Consider the following 18230-nt stretch of genomic DNA (forward strand, 5'->3'; position numbering starts at 1 on the left):
AGCAGATGTTACAAAAGAAACACAACAATGCAGATCTACTACCGACTACGCGAGCACACGGCAACACTTACACAGTTTTACTTTACAGATGGCGCCGACAACACATTTACTCAAAAGCAAAAGAAAAGGGCCACCCTCAAAGACAAGGGGGCAGATGGGGCCTGTGGGCCGCGAGACCGGGTGGATCCTACCCGTGTCTTGTGATGAGCCGCAAATGTGGCGGCGGTGCCCCGACTCCGCGCTCCTTCGCGGGTTTCGTTGGCACTGCTTGGAGTGGGGTGGGAACGGGGCCCCCCTTTTCGCACTATCTCAGCGTGGGGGGGGGGAAGGAGGGAATTGTTGATGCTCTGGGGAAAGAGGATAGCTGGCTTGCTTGGGTCCCGCGACGAGCGACTCCACTGCGACCTCGTCGCCGACCGCCGTCTTCCTTGCCTCGGACCCGAGGTATCCGGTCCCCTCTGCAATTCTCCTCAGCCGACTGCAGCAAATCACCTCGACCGCGCTCCAGGCTTCCTCTCTCTGCAGCTCCCCGACTTGACTGCCTCGACCTTCCTGACTCCAATTCACTGCATCCAACCTTCTCTCCAACTCAAAAACTCTCAACTCTTCTCCAACTCGCCTTGACCGAAAAACTGACTGAATTCGCCCCGCGCTCGGCGCTTTATAGTCGTGTAGGAGAACCCATATGCAAATATCTGGATCAGAACGAGTTCGGGGGTGGAGCCACGCTCGCCCATTGGACGGAGAAAAAGGGGCGTGAGCCTCCCCTGATCCTCGAATTTGCATATATCGATTCTACTCCAACGCGCCTGGAGGCGGGGCCAAACTGCCCCGTGCTTGCTGATTGGACGGGTCAGAAGTGGGCGTGTATCATTCCTGATCCGACTTCTCCTCGGAAAAGGCCGCTATTTGCACCCGCGGCTCGGCGCGCGTCCCGCACGAGGCCTGGACAGCCTGACGCTCGGTGCCCACAAGCGGTGCGGGAATGGCCGCAGAAGGAGAGGCGAAGGTGGTGGAGGGTTTAAAGTGCTGGTCCATGGCCATGGCGACGTTTGGAATGGCGGTGATGCGATGTTTGCGGGAGCGAGTTGTGAAGGTAAAGGTCGTGGCTGTTGGCGTTGTCGTTGTTGTGAAGCGGTGTTGCGGTTGGTGGTTGTTGTGTGATGGCGGTTGAGACGTGGTTGGTTCAAAATAAAGATAGAACAGAAAAACGGCTATCTCAAAGGGTCGCAGCCCGAATGAATCACATTTATTCCCTCTAAACAACGGGTTTGGGGCTAACTACACATGAACTTACAGAGATATCTCACCTACGGGACCTGAATGGTGATTTGCGAATTTCCTCAACCGCAACAATATCAAACCTTGAAAAGGCACATCCTCAGGTCCCCAGCAATATACCTGGCAAGTTTCAATTAGATCGGACCGGACAGTGGTTGTCGAGAAACAGCGGTCACACACACACACACACACACACACACACACACACACACACACACACACACACACACACACACACACACACACACACACACACACACACACACACACACACACACACACACACACACACACACACACACACACACACACACACACACACACACACACACACACACACACGAGATTGCTGGAATTATAGATTGATGTTTTCCTCCCAATGTGTGGAAGAAAGATTTGAGAAACCAACACAAAGTACTTATATCACTGAAGGTAATTCCTTGTTGGCGCTGGCATGGCATGGTGGTTACTTCGCCTCATTTGTTATGATCCTCTGGTTTGAGCCTTGCGTTCAAACCCGTGAACACCACTCGCATTATCCAGTGTTTTTCCTCACCACGAATTTAAATTTTTGAAGCGCTTTTTGGGAAGTCATTTTTCTGGATCGACGTCTTGAACAACTGAGGAATTGATAAAAATATAAGATGTCGTTAAACAATCCACACTTGGCTTTCCGTGACGTCACAACATCCGGGTGCTGAACTGAAAATGCGGAGAACGCTCATTGCCATTTACAACACAGAGCACGGTGTCGCTTCCGGACGCCATCTTGGTTTATCGCTCGGTGCTGGGTGAAGGCGATTCCCGTCATGCATTGCGTATAATTTTGAAGGAGGAAAACGATGGCGTTTTCTCACCTTTGTGTGATCGCTTTCAATGGTGAACTTCTCGTGATTGCAGCACTTTCCTTTATCCTTCCCTTTTCACAATGAAGTTCGAGAACAAATTGGGAGCGTCAAGAAGTCGGACCATTTTGTTGAAGCTTCCGAGCATGAAGTGTTCCGCGTTTATTTCACAATTATTGTTTTTGGTCAGAATTCAAACCACGAATGTTCCTGTCGTTTTTCTTTTACGTACCAAACTGATACGAAGCAAAGTAATCACGTGTTACCAACTTTATTACGTGCGGTCCAGTGTGTCCAGATCGTTGGCAGAGTGAGCAGCCGAGAGAATGTCCGTCTGTTGCAGGTACAGGGTGGTTCATCAGTGTGTGTGTGTGTGTGTGTGTGTGTGTGTGTGTGTGTGTGTGTGTGTGTGTGTGTGTGTGTGTGTGTGTGTGTGTGTGTGTGTGTATGTGTGTGTGTGTGTGTTTGTGGGTGTATGTGTGTATGTGTGTATGTGTGTGTGTGTGTGTGTGTATGTGTGTTTGTGGGTGTATGTGTCTGTGTGTGTATGTGTGTTTGTGTGTGTTTGTGTTTGTGGGTGTGTGTTTGTGTGTGTGTGTGTGTGTGTTTGTGTTTGTGGGTGTATGTGTCTGTGTCTGTGTGTGTGTGTTTGTGTGTGTGTGTGTGTTTATGTGGGTGTATGTGTCTGTATGTGTCTGTGTCTGTGTGGGTGTGTGTGTTTGTGGGTGTATGTGTCTGTGTGTGTGTGTGTGTTTGTGTGTGTTTGTGTTTGTGGGTGTATGTGTCTGTGTCTGTGTGTGTGTGTGTTTGTGTGTGTGTGTGTGTGTGTGTTTATGTGTGTGTGTGTGTGTGTGTGTGTTTGTGGGTGTATGTGTCTGTGTGTGTATGTGTCTGTGTGTGTATGTGTGTTTGTGTTTGTGGGTGTGTGTATGTGTCTGTGTGTGTGTATTTGTGTTTGTGGGTGTGTGTGTGTGTGTGTGTGTGTTTGTGTTTGTGGGTGTATGTGTCTGTGTCTGTGTGTGTGTGTTTGTGTGTGTGTGTGTTTATGTGTGTGTGTGTGTTTGTGGGTGTATGTGTCTGTGTGTGTATGTGTCTGTGTGTGTATGTGTGTTTGTGTTTGTGGGTGTATATGTGTTTGTGTATATGTGTGTGTGTGTGTGTGTGTGTGTGTGTTCGTGTGTGTGTGTGTGTGCCATCCCTTGGATAAATGTTTTGACGTTCTGTCGCACACTCGCCTATTAGCTGTCTACCGTGGGTTCGAATCCCGACCCCGCTATAAACTGCCATCATGGTTTTTCACAGGCAGGGTGATTGATCCATGTGTGTGCTGTCTCTCGGATGGACGTTAAACTGGACGTCCACTCGCACACTCTAAGTTGTCGAACTATCACTGGCACCAGCCAGATCGTGAAAGACTTGGGTCAAACTTCCCTCGGCCGATCGACTCGACAAGAAGGTGGTATTAATGGTGGCCATTGACACGAATACACTCGTTAATCCTCCCGACATAAAAAAAACTGTGATAAACCAATGTGCGACCTACAAACAAATCGACTTACGAACAGGGTTCACGTGATGATCGCTCAATGAAAAGCTGCAACACTGCAGTAATATTGTTGTGGTACCAGGTTCGGGGACGGAGAACGACCGCGAGATGAAGCAGTTGTGCCGTCTCCCACCGAACACCCGGAATTGAAAGGTCGTCACTCCGGATAACTCCGAAGTCGACGGGTCGCTTAATGGACCGTGGACGCCAATATTTCGACTGCGCAGTTCGGGTCTTTTTGTCTGATTCCAATTTACCTAATTACCCGGGCGGTCTAGCTACCAGCGAAGCCACACCCCTGGCCAGCTTTGTCCAAACCGAGTCGCTGTTACCGACTGGGATCCGGAGTAACCAAGCGGGAATTACCAAAGCCGCGCCGGTCCAAATAACAATCTACGGCCCAATCAGCCTCACTATAACTCAAACATGAACCATGCTTAGCCAATGAGAGAGAGCACAGAAAACGAGCTGGTACATTTAACACGGGGTTTATTCACAATAATCAGGAAGGGAGACACAGAGCAAGTTTAATCGGACTAAATTGCAATGCACAAAAAGCAAGGCACTGATGCAATTTTACTTATAAGACTGGCCACAGACAGACACACACCCAAAAAGAAATGGAGCCAACCGGCCTTTATTTGGACCCTCTAGCCGCGGAGAATAGGCAAGCAGGGGGTTAGAGTTTGGGCGGGTACCTGGCCACCTCGTGTGGTCTGGCCGACCCGCACTTGTGAGCTCGGAGTCCGTTAAATGGATCAGGGTCCCCAGCTCGAGTGCTCCACATGAACCACAATCACACGAACCACCACGGTGGGACTCGAACCCACAGCCAGAATCCTATGGATGACCAGCCACCAACGAACGACGACGACGATGAACAGGGAACGAAGATGGGAACCAAGATGACCAAGGCACGACCGAAATAGGACCCCCACTCTCTTTGAGCGCCTCGCAATTCTTTTTATCCCCCCCCCCCCGCCGTGTGGGGTGGAGGGATCCGTTTCTCTGGTAACTCGCTTCCGGATTGGACGAGGGGTTTCGGGTGTCGTGGTGGCCAGCCGTGATTGGAGGAGGGGCGTGTCGGCGTCTCGTTGCTCCTCCCCCGAGAGAGGCTCTTTTGCCTTCCCCAGTGTCGACAGGGGAGACATTCTTTTTTGATGGGGCGGAGTCAGAGCTCCGAGGCGAGGGGATTCCGCCCACGTCCGTAGTCAGAAACACGTGCGTTATGGCGCCGTGGTGTGAAGTGAAGGTTGGGCGGGTGAAGCGCTTGTTCGCCCGCAGAGTGGGAGGAGGAGTGAAGTGAGGGTTTTGTTGGCGTTGGCAGATTTAAAGATGTAAAAAATCTGACTATAAAAGAAACCCACAGCTCACACATGAAATTAACTCATTAGACATCGGGGAGGGATTTTAACTATCCACATGTACTTAACGAAATAACTGAACTATGGGATTGCTGACTGTCTGTGTGCAAAAGGCTTCCAAATTCGTAACAATATTTCAGAGTAAAACTGCACTATTCCTGTTCATCAACATGTAAGAAATACCTGTGATACGTCTTCCCACAACTCTCCCGTACCCTATTTGAGCGGTTTATTGCCGCACAAAATGGTATTTTAACATTTATTTGGCTTTTTCAATCTCGGACGAATTCCAAACAAACTGAATCCACGATGCGAGTCAGCCACGTGGTGCTAACCAAGATGGTGCCAGTCACGTGACCTCAAGATCAAGGCGGCTACACTTTTCCTGGGTTATGCGCATTCTATGTATTTTCAATTCAGTGATTATACACTGCCCAGGTTTGTTGCATCAGCTTTCCATTGGTTTTGTTTGGGTTGAGTGTTGAAAACGAGGGACCCCGAAAAATCGAATCATATGTCGGACAAGGACAAAAGACATAACATGTCATAGCCCCCCTGCTTTTAGTAATTTAGCTGTACAGAGTTAAAGGGCTAGCCCATATTTACAAGACTTGTGTGAATGCGCAACTGACTTGAGTGGTCATGTGACGTGGAAGATTGCGCACGATTGGGAAGGATTGCGTAAGTAACAAAATGGCAGCTCGTCGGCCATCTTGAATCTGATCTTGAAAATAAATGATGTGCATATGTAAGCCATCATTCATTATCTGTGTGCCAAGTTTGAACAAGAATGGTAAATGCATGTCTGGGAAATGGTTGAGGACGTGTTCAATACCGGGTTTTTTTGACAACTAAAATGGCTGCCAGTCTACCAGTTAGTTGGCCATCTTTGATCAGATCGCAAATTAAAGTGACATGCACGTGTATGTCATCGTGCACTGTGCTTGTGCCAAGTTTGAACAAAATCAGAGCAGGCATGTTCAAGAAATGGTTGGGGACACGTTTAACGAAATGGCTGCTAGTCGGCCATTTTAGATCTGATCTCGAAAAAAAATGACGTGCCTATGTAAGCCATCTTTCTTTATCTGTGTGCGATCTTTATCTGTTTGAACAAAACCGGTAAATGCATATCCGAGAAATGGTTGAGGTCGTGCTCAATATCGTTTTTTTTTGTTTTTTTTTACAACTAAAGTGGCCGCCAGTCGGCTGTCTTTGACCGAATCATGAAACAAAATGATTTGCATATGTATACCATCATGTGTTGCCTTTGTGCCAACTTTTAACAAAATTGGTTTGTACATCTCCGAGATATGGCTGCAGATGGACTGACGGAGGCACGGACGCACGAGACCCAATCCATAAGCCCTTGTTTTGTACTAAGTCCAACAGGGGCTAGTAATAGTAAGATTTAATCAAGCTTGTCAGAATGCATGGTGTAATCAAGCTTTACAATAAGTAATCAAGCATTACATTACTTAAATTACTAAAAAAAAAATAAAAAGCATTAAGTCGTTTTTGAACAGCCCCATATTGGGATTAAACATCCGTGACCATGTGATGAATCAGCTCTTTCCTCACGTAACTGTGGCGGAGGCTGACATGGATGAGAGGTGTCAAGTTAATCTTTTAATAGCTCATTAAATGTATGTTTCCCAATCGGCTGTTACTGGATTCTGTCGCAGGTTATAACCACAGTGCGGTCTTTCTTGTTTAAATAACAATGAATACAAGGTGCGGGGAGGTGAAATTCGCTGTACATGATGTGCAACACACGCAGAGTAAAACAAGTGTTCATGTACGTCTGAGGGGGTTGAATAAATAAAGAAGGTGTAAGCACACCTGACACTAGGCCGAGGCTTCAAACTTTGGCATGCTCTCGAGGCTGTACCATTGAAACAGAACATCGCAGGAGGTAAATAAAATATGATCACATTTGTATATGTAGTGTTTTAAAATAATGCTTTTTCTTGTTATGAAACATATCTTCCAGTCTCCTTGAATATTTAGAATAAAATAACGACAATCCATCATTTTGATGGGCTTTTTAGGAGTTATATTTTATATTTTTAGTAGTTATAGTTATATTTAGTAGTACTAGTAGTAGTTATATTGATTTGGTAGAAAATTATATTTGCTTCAGAAATGCCTATCTGGGTTGTCTTGCTTGCTTGCATAATGAGCATGATACCTGCTGTGTGCGTGTGTGAGAGGAGGGAGTTGCGGAGTCTGGTTTGGTTCGGTGGGGGCGAATGGCACTTCTGGAAGGTGGAAAGTGGCAGAGTGGAGAGTCTTGACATCAGATGATGTGTGAATCTCATCGAACAGCGAATCCAAGAGTTAAGAGATCTGTCTTTATGGACGCCAGGATGCGTGACCTGAGCTCTGTGCCATCCATCTGCTTCACAAGATGCAGTAGGCTAGGATGAATGAGTTGTAGTCAGTGGAGGTCCACGATGTTTTTCAGTGAGGGTGACATCTCCTTCTGCTCGTCAAGAGGTAGACTGTGATGGCTGACCCCATCTTTCAGCAAGAGGTTATCCTTAAAGAAAGCCACCAGACATTGATACAAGTCCTCGCATGCCTTCCATCTGACTGCATTCTGAAAATTCTGAAATCAGCCAGGTCTAAGAGGTGGGCCACCTGTGGCCTGGAAACCATAATGCAAGCGGATGGTCTGCCATCTTGAAGCAAGTGATGCTGATGCCTTGATAATCGAGTTTTGTAATGTAATTTGCTGTTGAGGGTTGAAGGATGAGTTGTAGAGAAGTACCAGCACTGTATCTGAATCCACAGAGAGGGTGAGTCTTGGTTCTCTTTTCTAAGGTAAAACCATCAACGAGGAAGAGGGCAAAGTCAGGGTTGAGGGTCAAAGTGTAGGTGAGCTTCTGGCACCAATAATCAAATGAATAGATTGTCTCAAACCTCACTAAGCAACTACTGCTTTGGTGCCAGATGCGTGGCTTCCATTGTTTCCACTTTTACCGTACCGTAAAATTGAGGCCAAAGTGGGGGTCGATATCCGTGTGTATGTGCCGCGCATTAAACGATCCCACAATGCCGCCACCACACCAAATGGATATGCTTCACTTGAACTTGACGCACAAATCAAATCGCAATATCATTGGTGGTTAAATGACATGGTCGCATGGAGATTTTTTTAATGCAACCACAACTTGAGAGTTCATAGAACACCTTACCCTGTGCAGTGTGCAGTTTTGAGAAAAAGGACATTGTGACTTTATTGGAACTTGGACATGAGACTATTTTGGAAGATGAAGAAGAAGAAGAAGAATCTCGAAGTTCCCCCACCCTTAGACCGCGAGTTAGCAAATTTGATTGGTCGAGACGGTGTACAATTTTGTCCAAGTACTGCTAAACTGAAGGTTTTTGAAAGTGCGAACAAGGCGATTCGTGTTCTCCAGTGTTCAAATATGTAATTAAAATGACATAAAATAAAAGTTTTAAAGGTTGTAGGAAACAAAACATTGAATTGGAAGTTTATCGCAGTTGATGCAGGGTCTTTGACACCACCTTATTTAACACGATAAAATTCGTTATCCATGGTTGTTGTTTGTGTCCTTTATGACGTTCCTAAAAACAATAAGTTTCTTGATTGAAATGATTTTCAATTCTGTTTGACTGCCCGACAGGCAGACAGATGAAAACAATTGCCTTGATCCTCTGTGCGCATTCAGAGCGATTGGGACGAGATTCTGTACAATTTGCCAAATTCAGAGCCAAAGTACTGCCAAACTACAGGCCTATGTTTCGATTGATGTTCCGCTTCGTGCTCTACAGTGTTCAGGATATAAAATTAAATAGGAATTAAGTAGTTTCTCAATCATAGACTGAAACTGTAGACAGACAGAGTGAATCCTAACTTTAACCCCACCCTGCACTACTCGGGGTAACAACAGACAGTCAGGGTGAGAATGAACCTGGGGAACCACCCACGGCGGAACGGGAACCACCGAGAGCCATGAGTATGTAGTGACTCATTAATTTTCCTTTACATTTTGCTGATACGGTATTTGTGATAAAGCAAACGTGTGAACATGAGTAGCCAATCAGTGGAGTCCTTCCAGAGAGCCAATAGAGGCAGCGGATTCTCATTCCTATTCATGAGTCACTCAACACGTCCATATTTAATCGTGGCTTTTGTTCGCTTGTACTTATTTCACTAACCACAGAAGGATGACGGGCTGAATCAACCCACGTGGTGTCAATTCAACGGTTAAAAATATGGGCTTGAACCCAAGACCCTAAGACCTTCAACCAGCCACCCAAATGGAGGAGACAGTACCAGGCTTAAGTATGTAATGATGGCGCAGGATTAAACGAATAGTCCCAACGTTGGTGGACCAGTTCAACCACCAGGTGGTGCACGTCGCCCATTGTAGTTGCCAGTGTTTGTTCCTTCAAAGGAATTAAACAGCAATGTCTCGATTATTAATTTATTTTAAGTGTTCTCAGCATTTTAAATGTTGTTGGGAGAGCGGTAACTCACCTTGACAGGGTGGAGACCGATGTATCCATCTCATCACACAGGATCGATAAAAGATGGATGAGAATATGTGAATTGGAGTCGAGAAGGTGGAATGACGACATCATTGCTCTCAATAATGGAATTCGGCTTTAAAGACGGTTTGAGGAACTCGTTTGGAGGAGAGAGACAATATTACAGATATTGGAGTTGGGGGTTCCCGTTGGGGGTCAAACTCAAAACGTCATCAACTCTTGTATCATCGAACCCGTGCATTGGTGTCTCCAACGACTCTGGACAGCTATATCTATTTATCCGATGAAGGTTGTACGTCATCGTACAAAGTCTCGAGCGTGGAGCGATCCCACGAAGCCCCTCAAAAAGCCCCTTCTCTGTAATTCTGTTGAAATGGACTCCTCCTTACGCACGCCCACCACGACCCTCCCCTTAATCTTTCCCTCCTACTCTGCCTCATCCGCCAAACCGTCACCATCCTTTCTGTCCTTCATTCACCGAGCCGGCACGATTGGCCGGGCCATCCCGACCATGGTTGTGGCCGCGGGAGAGCCAGCATAAGACGTGTCTGCCTGCCGGTCCACCTGTCTCAGTCTGTGCTGCGGACTCTTCCATCATTGTGTTTCGATCTTGTACTACCTCTGCACCATTTTTTCGTTCCGTCTTCATCTCCAAGGAGCGCTCATTGTTTTGTCTGCTCATTCCTCGTGCGCTATCCTTCAGTCCGTGCAGGTGTGCGTCTGCACCTGGTGATGTACCGTCTGTGATACCTTGCTCTTTATAAATTTATTTATTATTTTCCTGCATCACCGGTCCTTTGTTTCATCTCCATCCTCGTTCCTCCATTTCTTTCACGTTTCACACAACCCCCGTCGACCCTTATTCCTTTGGTACATATCAGCGTTTCCTTCTCGTTGCCACCAGCCATGGAGGTCCCTGATTTCGCTACTAGGTCGCAAGGTCCACAGAGTCCCCCGGAGAGGAAACGCACTGCACGGGCTCCTTCCCCGGCTCGACCGGTGCGCTCCTCCAGGCCGGCCCTGCCTCCGAAACCCGCAGCTAAACGCCTTCCTCCGGCCACCGCTAACGGCAGAGAGAAGGCTGGGAGAGTTGCTGCAGGGTCCAGTGCATCTGGAAGCACTCCCGGATCAGCCTTAACACCTGCCCTTGGGACCGGCTCGGTCGGGCCTGCCCTGCAGGTGTCCCGAGGAGGGCGGCCAGCCACCGCACTGGGTAGGGTCCAAGGCACCCGGGTAACATCCGTGGGATTCTCGTCGTCCCGGATGGACAGCGGATCCGAACTCTCGGATTGTGCCTCGGAGCCTCCCTCGGGGCAGGAGAGCGACTCGAGCGACTCGAGTGAGGCCGGAGCGGGCGCAACCAAAGCGACCATCACGGGGACCGTCGGAAGTGCGGCGGGCAGCCAGCGCACGTCCCGGGAGGGGCGACCGATCGGACAAGGCATCGAACACCCCATCGGGGAGGCCACTGGAGACGACTTGGAGAAGGGAGGGTGGCGCGAAATGGAAGAGCTACGCTCGGAGAACGCTTATCTTAAGGTGAAGCGGTATTCCAGCGCCACGTCCACGGCCCGTCTGTAATTAATTAATCAATTTACTCAATGCATATTGTTTTTATGATGTCATAGTCGTGATTCCACATTTACCTGGCTCTCATAACCGCCCTCCCAATGGTTCGTCGACCCTCGGAGCAGACCCCTTTAAAGGCGCGCCGCCTCCGTCCGTTGAGATTTGAATAGCAGCTTCTGGGTTCAGCGGAGACACTTTGAAACGTGTGAGATTATTTTAATACAAATGATCATTTCCATGACATGGCAGCTCCCTCTCTCTGTTTATGTCCGTTTAACAACAGTTAAAACCACACCAGCCAGGTGGACCGCGTCCAACAGCTGCTTGAGATCGAATAATGGTCTTTTCATGGCCCTGGCCAGGAGTTCCAACGAGGAGAAGATGGAACGTGAAAATAATAATAAATCCATTAATCCATCCCTCAATGGAGTAATGGGATACCATAAGACCCAGTGTATTCCAGTGCAGGACAAAGACCTCCTTGAAGTCATGGCGAGAGGCGTTCGGCACACTCACCACGTCTGCCAAGTGCGGGATGGTGAGAGTGAACAGCCGTGGGAATTAAAGCCACACCAGATAGTGGGGGGAAAGAAACCATGTCTTCAACCGCTCAACCAAAGAGCCAGCTCAAACATCTACTGCGCTCTAGGTTATAGGATATTAATGGGATATTTGGGATAAAATCCACAACTTGGGGAGCACCCTGGATTTATACATGGGATTTGTGTCCTAAAGAGCAATCTATTTCTTACGCATGCATTCTGGAAGGGTTAAAATGGGAAAATTGAGGAGAGTGGAAGATAGGGAAGGAGTTTCAGAGGAGGAATGGAAACAAATCGGAAGGAGAGGGAAGTAAGGGAGTGGTACTTATAGGAGTGGATTGTGGGGAAAGTGGGGGGGGGGGGACAGATTCAGCTATATTTGCCAACAGTATACACACCCTGAGAAAAATTTCTTATTTAAGGTGCATGTTTGAGTACCTTCATGGTTGAATCATGAGTAATGACCATAGCATTGACATACATCGGACACAAGGGCCAGGACTGGTTTTAATTAGGAAAGCCCTCTGTGCGTGCACACCACTCGGTTCTCTCAAATACAATAACGCTTTCTTCACTGGGGTTTAACCCCCTCCCTCCCTTCCTCCCATGTGGAAAAAATAAATACTCAGGCTGCTTATCCAGAATCACTTTTGCTGTATGAAAGTTGAGGGTTCATAAGAACACTTTACCCCACTTAAGAAAAAGGACTCGTGAAGGGTTACCCCTCCCTTGAGCTACTGACACCCTGTTTTGACAGCCTCAAAATAGTCAAATCTCAGGAAAATATATCCAGGAAGTGTGACAACTTTACCATGTGTATCTTCTGTGTGTGTGTGTGTGTGTGTGTGTGTGTGTGTGTGTGTGTGTGTGTGTGTGTGTGTGTGTGTGTGTGTGTGTGTCAGTGCTTGTTATTTCTGCTGAAGGAAAGTGCAAGGCATTGTGGGATTACTATCCAATGCAATGTTACAGCAACAAGATCCATTACTTAGATTAATAGATGAAGACACTGAGCAACTCACCTCGAGACAAAGTTGTTGATGTTTCAGCCACAACTGTAATTACTAATGCCTTCGTAGTTACCCCGCACATGCGAATCAAAAAGCGGGGTGATGCAATTGGTTCACGTCCATCCATCCATCTGTTTGTCTGTCTGTCTGTCTGATCAGTTTATGATCGAGGAACAGCTTATTTAAATTGAAAGTTACATTTTGAACACGAATCAGAACATGAATAAGAAGACAAGTTTCTCCATCCATCCATCCATCCATCCATCGGGACCATACTCTGTGCAGAGCGTTGGTGCTGCCGAAGCAGTCTCCTTGGCTATTGGACACAATGCTGGACCGGTCACCAGTCCGACACAGGATACCAGCAAGCTGGAACTCATTTTGCCGACCTCAGAAGGATGACAGGCTGAGTCAACCCCACCTGTAATTAATTCAACAGCCAAGCAGGATTTGAACTCAGGACCCAAAGATCCCAAACCCACAACCCTATCCACCAAGCCAACACCAGGCATACAAGTTTGTCGTTTTAACGTATTTTATTAAAATTGAAGTGCAGTGCAGTACTGTATTTACTGGACTTGAACACTACGCAGAGTATCGTGTTCTATGAACTCTCTTATTATTGGGATGGATCAAGTTAAGTGTCGAACAAAGCTAAAAATTGAAGACGATGCACGAAACGGGCAGATGTTTTTTTTTTTTTTGTAACGAAGTGAGCTCAGGCATTGCATCGCTGAACACCCCCATTTTGTCTAAATATCGATGGACCGCCACCGGGAGACCGTGAGCGGAAACTCTGATTGGTCAAGAAGGCGTACAATTTTGCACCAACTTCAGAGCCAAAGAACAGAGCCGCTAAACCGTAGGTTTTTGGAAGTGCCAACAAGCCGATTCATGGTCCACAGTGTTCAAAATGTATATTAAATTAATTATTTTTAAACAAGATGAAAGTCAGGTTAGTTAGTTCATAGTAGAGCTGCCACACACACACCTCACTCACATGGACGTACAGTCATATACAGGAGACACAACGCACAACTGTTAGACAAGGCACACACACACACTGAGCTTGGGGGAATTACCATCACTTCCCAGGGCACTCTGGGTACCAGAAAGGCCACAACATACTCACCAGGGTATTCCAAAGAAGGAATTTCCTCCTCCCCAAGGATGCCAACCAAGGGGGGTTGTCCATGCTCTATCCTTTTAGATTCTAAGCATCAAGCAAGGAAGCAGAGCATACCATTTTTAAAGTCTTTGGTATGACTCAGCTAGGATTTGAACTGCTGACCTCCCAGACTCAGATCGGACACTCTTACCATTGCACCGAGTCTGTTTTTTGAAATAAAAATAAAAATAAAATAAAAAAGTAAATAACATGAGGGTAGGAGAAGGTGTTGCATACGGGTTGGCCTTCATGGTCAAAGGCGGCCGTTCGGGTGTGACGCGTGCACACTTTGGTGTGTGAATTTGTTTCCATTGGAGGAGATGCCGCCCAGGTAGTAAACACACTTCGAGATAGCAAGTGGCATAATCTGGTGTCAAGGGATACTCGGGAAGATCAGGATGCGTGCTATTTGTAGATTAGGCAGGAATTAGTAATTTTTCCAGGGTCAGATGTCGGCATTACCTCTCCGACTCTTCGGTGAAAGGCCATCATGCTCGCAGAACCTACTAACTGATGCTGTCAGATGGGACACTCGGCTTAACGTCCGTCCGTGGGATGGCACACTTTGTGGTGCAACACTCTGCCTGCGAAACACCAATCCGACAGTTTATAGTCATGTTGGGAATGAAACCCAGGTGACATCTCAATGTATGTGTGTGCTATATCTGTACGCTCCTGTCACACACTCTTCATCAAACATCCACTCCACAATTTTTCAATTATCACAATAGTGGGGCAACTTAGCATAACAATTGTGCATTTTGTGAGGAAAGCACCAAATTTGGCACACTAGTAGCCTATCATATTATGAACAGATTTGGATATTGGGCCATCTCAAATTTTTTGATGGTAGTGGAAAATGGCTGCCACAGCCATCAGCGGCTGAATTTGAGATGGCCCAATATCCAAATCTGTTCATAATATGATAGGCTGCTAGTGTGCCAAATTTGGTGCTTTCCTCACAAAATGCACAATTATTATGCTATATTTAGCTAAGTTGCCCCACTATAATAGCATTAATTCTTTTATTGTAATAATTATCATCTTGACGCAAATGACACATCAGTGTGTTCTTTCGGATTCCACGGTCATTGCCATCGACGCCATGATTGGCGTTCCAACACATTCCCACTAATAGACTTGAACAATGGACTTGGTGCTCCACATAACCTAGTTATACATTTTGAGGTCCTAAAGAGACCCATTATTTGCCCCCCCCCTACCTTTTTTGCACATTATGTAATGCCATGCATTGACCATACTGGTGAAGGGCTTATGTACAGTGGCTCTTCAGTGCTATTCAGGGGAATGGAAGGCTCAGAATACTGTGCCGGTGCCTGCCTGACATTCCAGTGCCATTTCAAAATCTTTCCTCACATCGTGGAGGTTTGATGGGAAGAAAGAGTCACATGTTTTCAATAGTAATCCGTCATAGAGCTCTGTCCTCTTGCGGTGAATTGTGTTCGCCTGCGAGATCGATGGCTGAGTTGGAGTTACCTGCAGTATTAGATTTCACAATGACGTTCTTCTTGATCATTGTGGTTGAAATTGGCCTGGTGGAGGTTCTCCCTCTCTGACAGATTATGGTCCCACACTCCTCTGATAAGATCGGAGTTTGGGACATTAACATGAGCTCCGACCGACCACCCGGTCAATCATCAATTCATTTACTTTTGTTCACGCGATATTTCAACAAGCTCAAATGAGCTAAGATCCTCGTCCTCTTAATGATGACGTCATAAAAACGAATATGACGTCATTGTGATGTATGAGGTTTGCGATAAATTATCTGTGCAAATGCCCTGTTCGATTCCCGCAAATAAAATTCAAACAGCTTGCCTAGTTTCGGACATAATGGTATAGGCGATTTCCATTAGCGGCGATATTATGACGCCAACTTTTTTTCTAGGAAGAATTTCCAAAATCGGACATGGTTACTGCCTGCGCGTGGACTTTCTGCATATACATGGCAAGTTTCACGAAGACCCGATGAAAACTCTGTGTTGTGAAACAAAAAATGTCAAAAAATAGGAATGACGTCATAAAAATTGATATGACGTCATAGTGATGTATAATATGTGCGGTAATTAATCTCTGCTAATGCCCTGTTCGATTCCCGCAAACAGAATTCAAAAAGTTTGCCTAGTTTCGGAGATAATTTTTTAGGCGATTTCCATTAGCGGAGATATTTTGACGTCATAACTTTTTTTCTCGGAGGAATTTTCAAAATCGGAGATGGTTACTGTCTGCGCAGGGTATTTTTACACACATATATATATATATATATATATATATATATATATATATATATATATATATATATATATATATATATATATATATATATATATATATACACACCAAGTTTCAGGAAGTTTCGATTAAAACTGGAGGCTGTGAAACAAAAAAGTCCACAAGTATAAGATGAAGAACAACAACGTGAGTAAGACTTAGAGATCCACCACGAGGATCTAATAACCGTTGAAAAGCTACCTTTCATTTTGCAGATATCTATTCCTTATGACATGTCAACCTCATTAGATCATGGCTGTGATTGGCTGAATTATGTTGCCATGGCAAATATTTCGGTAACTTGGCTTGTGTATGTGATATTTGAAAAACCGTTTAAGATTTCATATTACACAGATCTATTCTTCATACCACACAAAAGCTGGAGGACCTAGTGTATCAGCTCCTTGTTTTAATTTTTTTTGTGTTCATGATCGAGGCTCATGGAAGAGCAAGAGCAGAATGGAAGGCAACAAAATGGAAGGGTGGAAACACCAACAGCAGAATAGAAGGGAGAGTGAGATCAAGGGTAGAGGGAGAAGGACACATGGGGTGGTGAATGAAACAAAGCAAGAAGAGGAAGGGGAAAGTGGGGATGAAACAGAAAAGAAACAAACCAACCGATAACTAACAAACAAAACGAGGTGAGCGGAGGGAGAAAAATGACCATAACCTGGAAAAAGAGAGTGCTTGGGAATGGGGCCATTTGGGGGTCGAAGTGATCATGAGAATGGATGGGGGTTGGAGTTACTTGTAGTGATACCTGATGTAGTCCTGAACAGCTGTCTTGAAGCCCTGGAGGGAATACTGGGACTGAACAGACTGGGGAAGTTGGTTCCATAGGAGAGTGAAACGAAGAACAAATGAGTAGGTGAGCAGTGAGCATGGATTTTGGGAGCTTAACAAGAAAAGGATTACTGGCACACCATGTGCACCCTGCACAAACCTGGGAAGGAATTGGGGGGTGGGGGGGAGAAGTTGGGATGGAGCATGGAAAATGCTGAGGGTGCAAGAACAGAACGTAGGCAAGTCGAAGAAAGAGAGACCACCGACCTGTCTGCATTGTGAAAGTGATAGGCCCATCGACCTCGCGTCATCGTGGGAGATTCCCATGATCTTGAAGGCCTTGATTTCCACGGCGACAACCTGAGAAAGGTGTGAGGCAGGGGAGCCAGCCCAGAGGGGAGAGCCATCAAGCAGCGGATGAAGGCGTTGTAGGTGGATAAGGATGCAGGTGTGGAAAAAAAGGACTTTCCATGACAGAGAATGCTCAGCTGGCTTTGGAGGCTAATTTGGAAATGTGGTTTGCCCAAGTTTGAGAGAGAGAGATGGAGAGATAGAGAGATGGAGATGCTGCCTACATGACTAAAATCCGACCATACGTTGTTGAGACAGTCATTATTCAGTCTGGGTCGGATTGTAAGCCTCACAACATGTTGGGTTTATGTCCTTGTCCTTCATGGAATATAGAGGCTTTTCCATAATCCTTACAACCATGTTTTCAAACCTGCAGTTTGCAGACCTCTCGGTGTCTGCTAGTCATCAGCAGAAGTCCACTGGAAAAAAAGATGTAACATCAGCCTCTCCACTGGTACCAAATGACTTCACGCTTTGTGACTCGCCACACATCAGTACAAACTCTTCATGGAATGCCGTGGTTCGTCCTTTTTGTATCATGGAACCATAGCTCTAATCTCTGTACGAAGCAGCTTTGTGCTACACTATGATAGTCGAACATAGTGGTCAGCAAAATATTTGGGGGTTCGGAAGGGGTCAGAACACTCAAAAATGTTGGAAACCCTAAGGGTTGCAGAATTTTAAAAGAAAGAAAGAAAAAAAAAATTAATATTCTCATCAATTTTCTCTGAGCAAGAGTCATGGTTATCAAAATCTGCCTTTTTGAGCATCTTAATGAGTTATTATATCAAACAGTTGTTTTGTTTTGCCAATAAAATCGAGGAATTCAATGATTCCATCTACTACTAGTATTCCGTGTACATGTAGTTGTGATATTGTTAGTGTGTGTGATGGATTTCATTTTGATACCGTTTGAGAGAACGAGTATCAAACATTGTTTTAAGGTTGAGAAGGTAGTTATGGT

At 46.0% G+C, this 18230-nt stretch overlaps 1 protein-coding gene and 1 long non-coding RNA gene across 6 annotated transcripts in view; both read left to right on the plus strand.

Moving 5' to 3' along the window:
• The first annotated feature begins 1386 nt into the window (after window positions 1-1386).
• Window positions 1387-8128, plus strand: LOC147009575 (uncharacterized). The gene is made up of 3 exons (XR_015052898.1): window positions 1387-2311; window positions 2425-2469; window positions 3429-8128. It is a non-coding gene; the product is annotated as an uncharacterized LOC147009575 (long non-coding RNA).
• A 1821-nt stretch (window positions 8129-9949) lies between these two features.
• The window catches only part of LOC147009576 (uncharacterized), a 74340-nt gene continuing 66059 nt past the window's right edge, over window positions 9950-18230 (plus strand). For 2 of the 5 annotated variants that reach the window (XM_085862204.1, XM_085862206.1), the window contains exon 1: window positions 9961-11093. In XM_085862204.1, the coding sequence (XP_085718330.1) occupies window positions 10461-11093 (633 nt within the window). In that variant the 5' untranslated portion in view covers window positions 9961-10460. Of the gene's footprint in view, window positions 11094-18230 lie in introns of all 5 variants that reach the window. The other 3 variants (XM_085862209.1, XM_085862208.1, XM_085862207.1) reach the window with 3 other exon arrangements.

Source organism: Eptatretus burgeri, chromosome 17 (genome assembly GCF_056783735.1).
Source record: "Eptatretus burgeri isolate ZD-2024b chromosome 17, Ebu_testis_v1, whole genome shotgun sequence".
Taxonomy (NCBI): domain Eukaryota; kingdom Metazoa; phylum Chordata; class Myxini; order Myxiniformes; family Myxinidae; genus Eptatretus; species Eptatretus burgeri.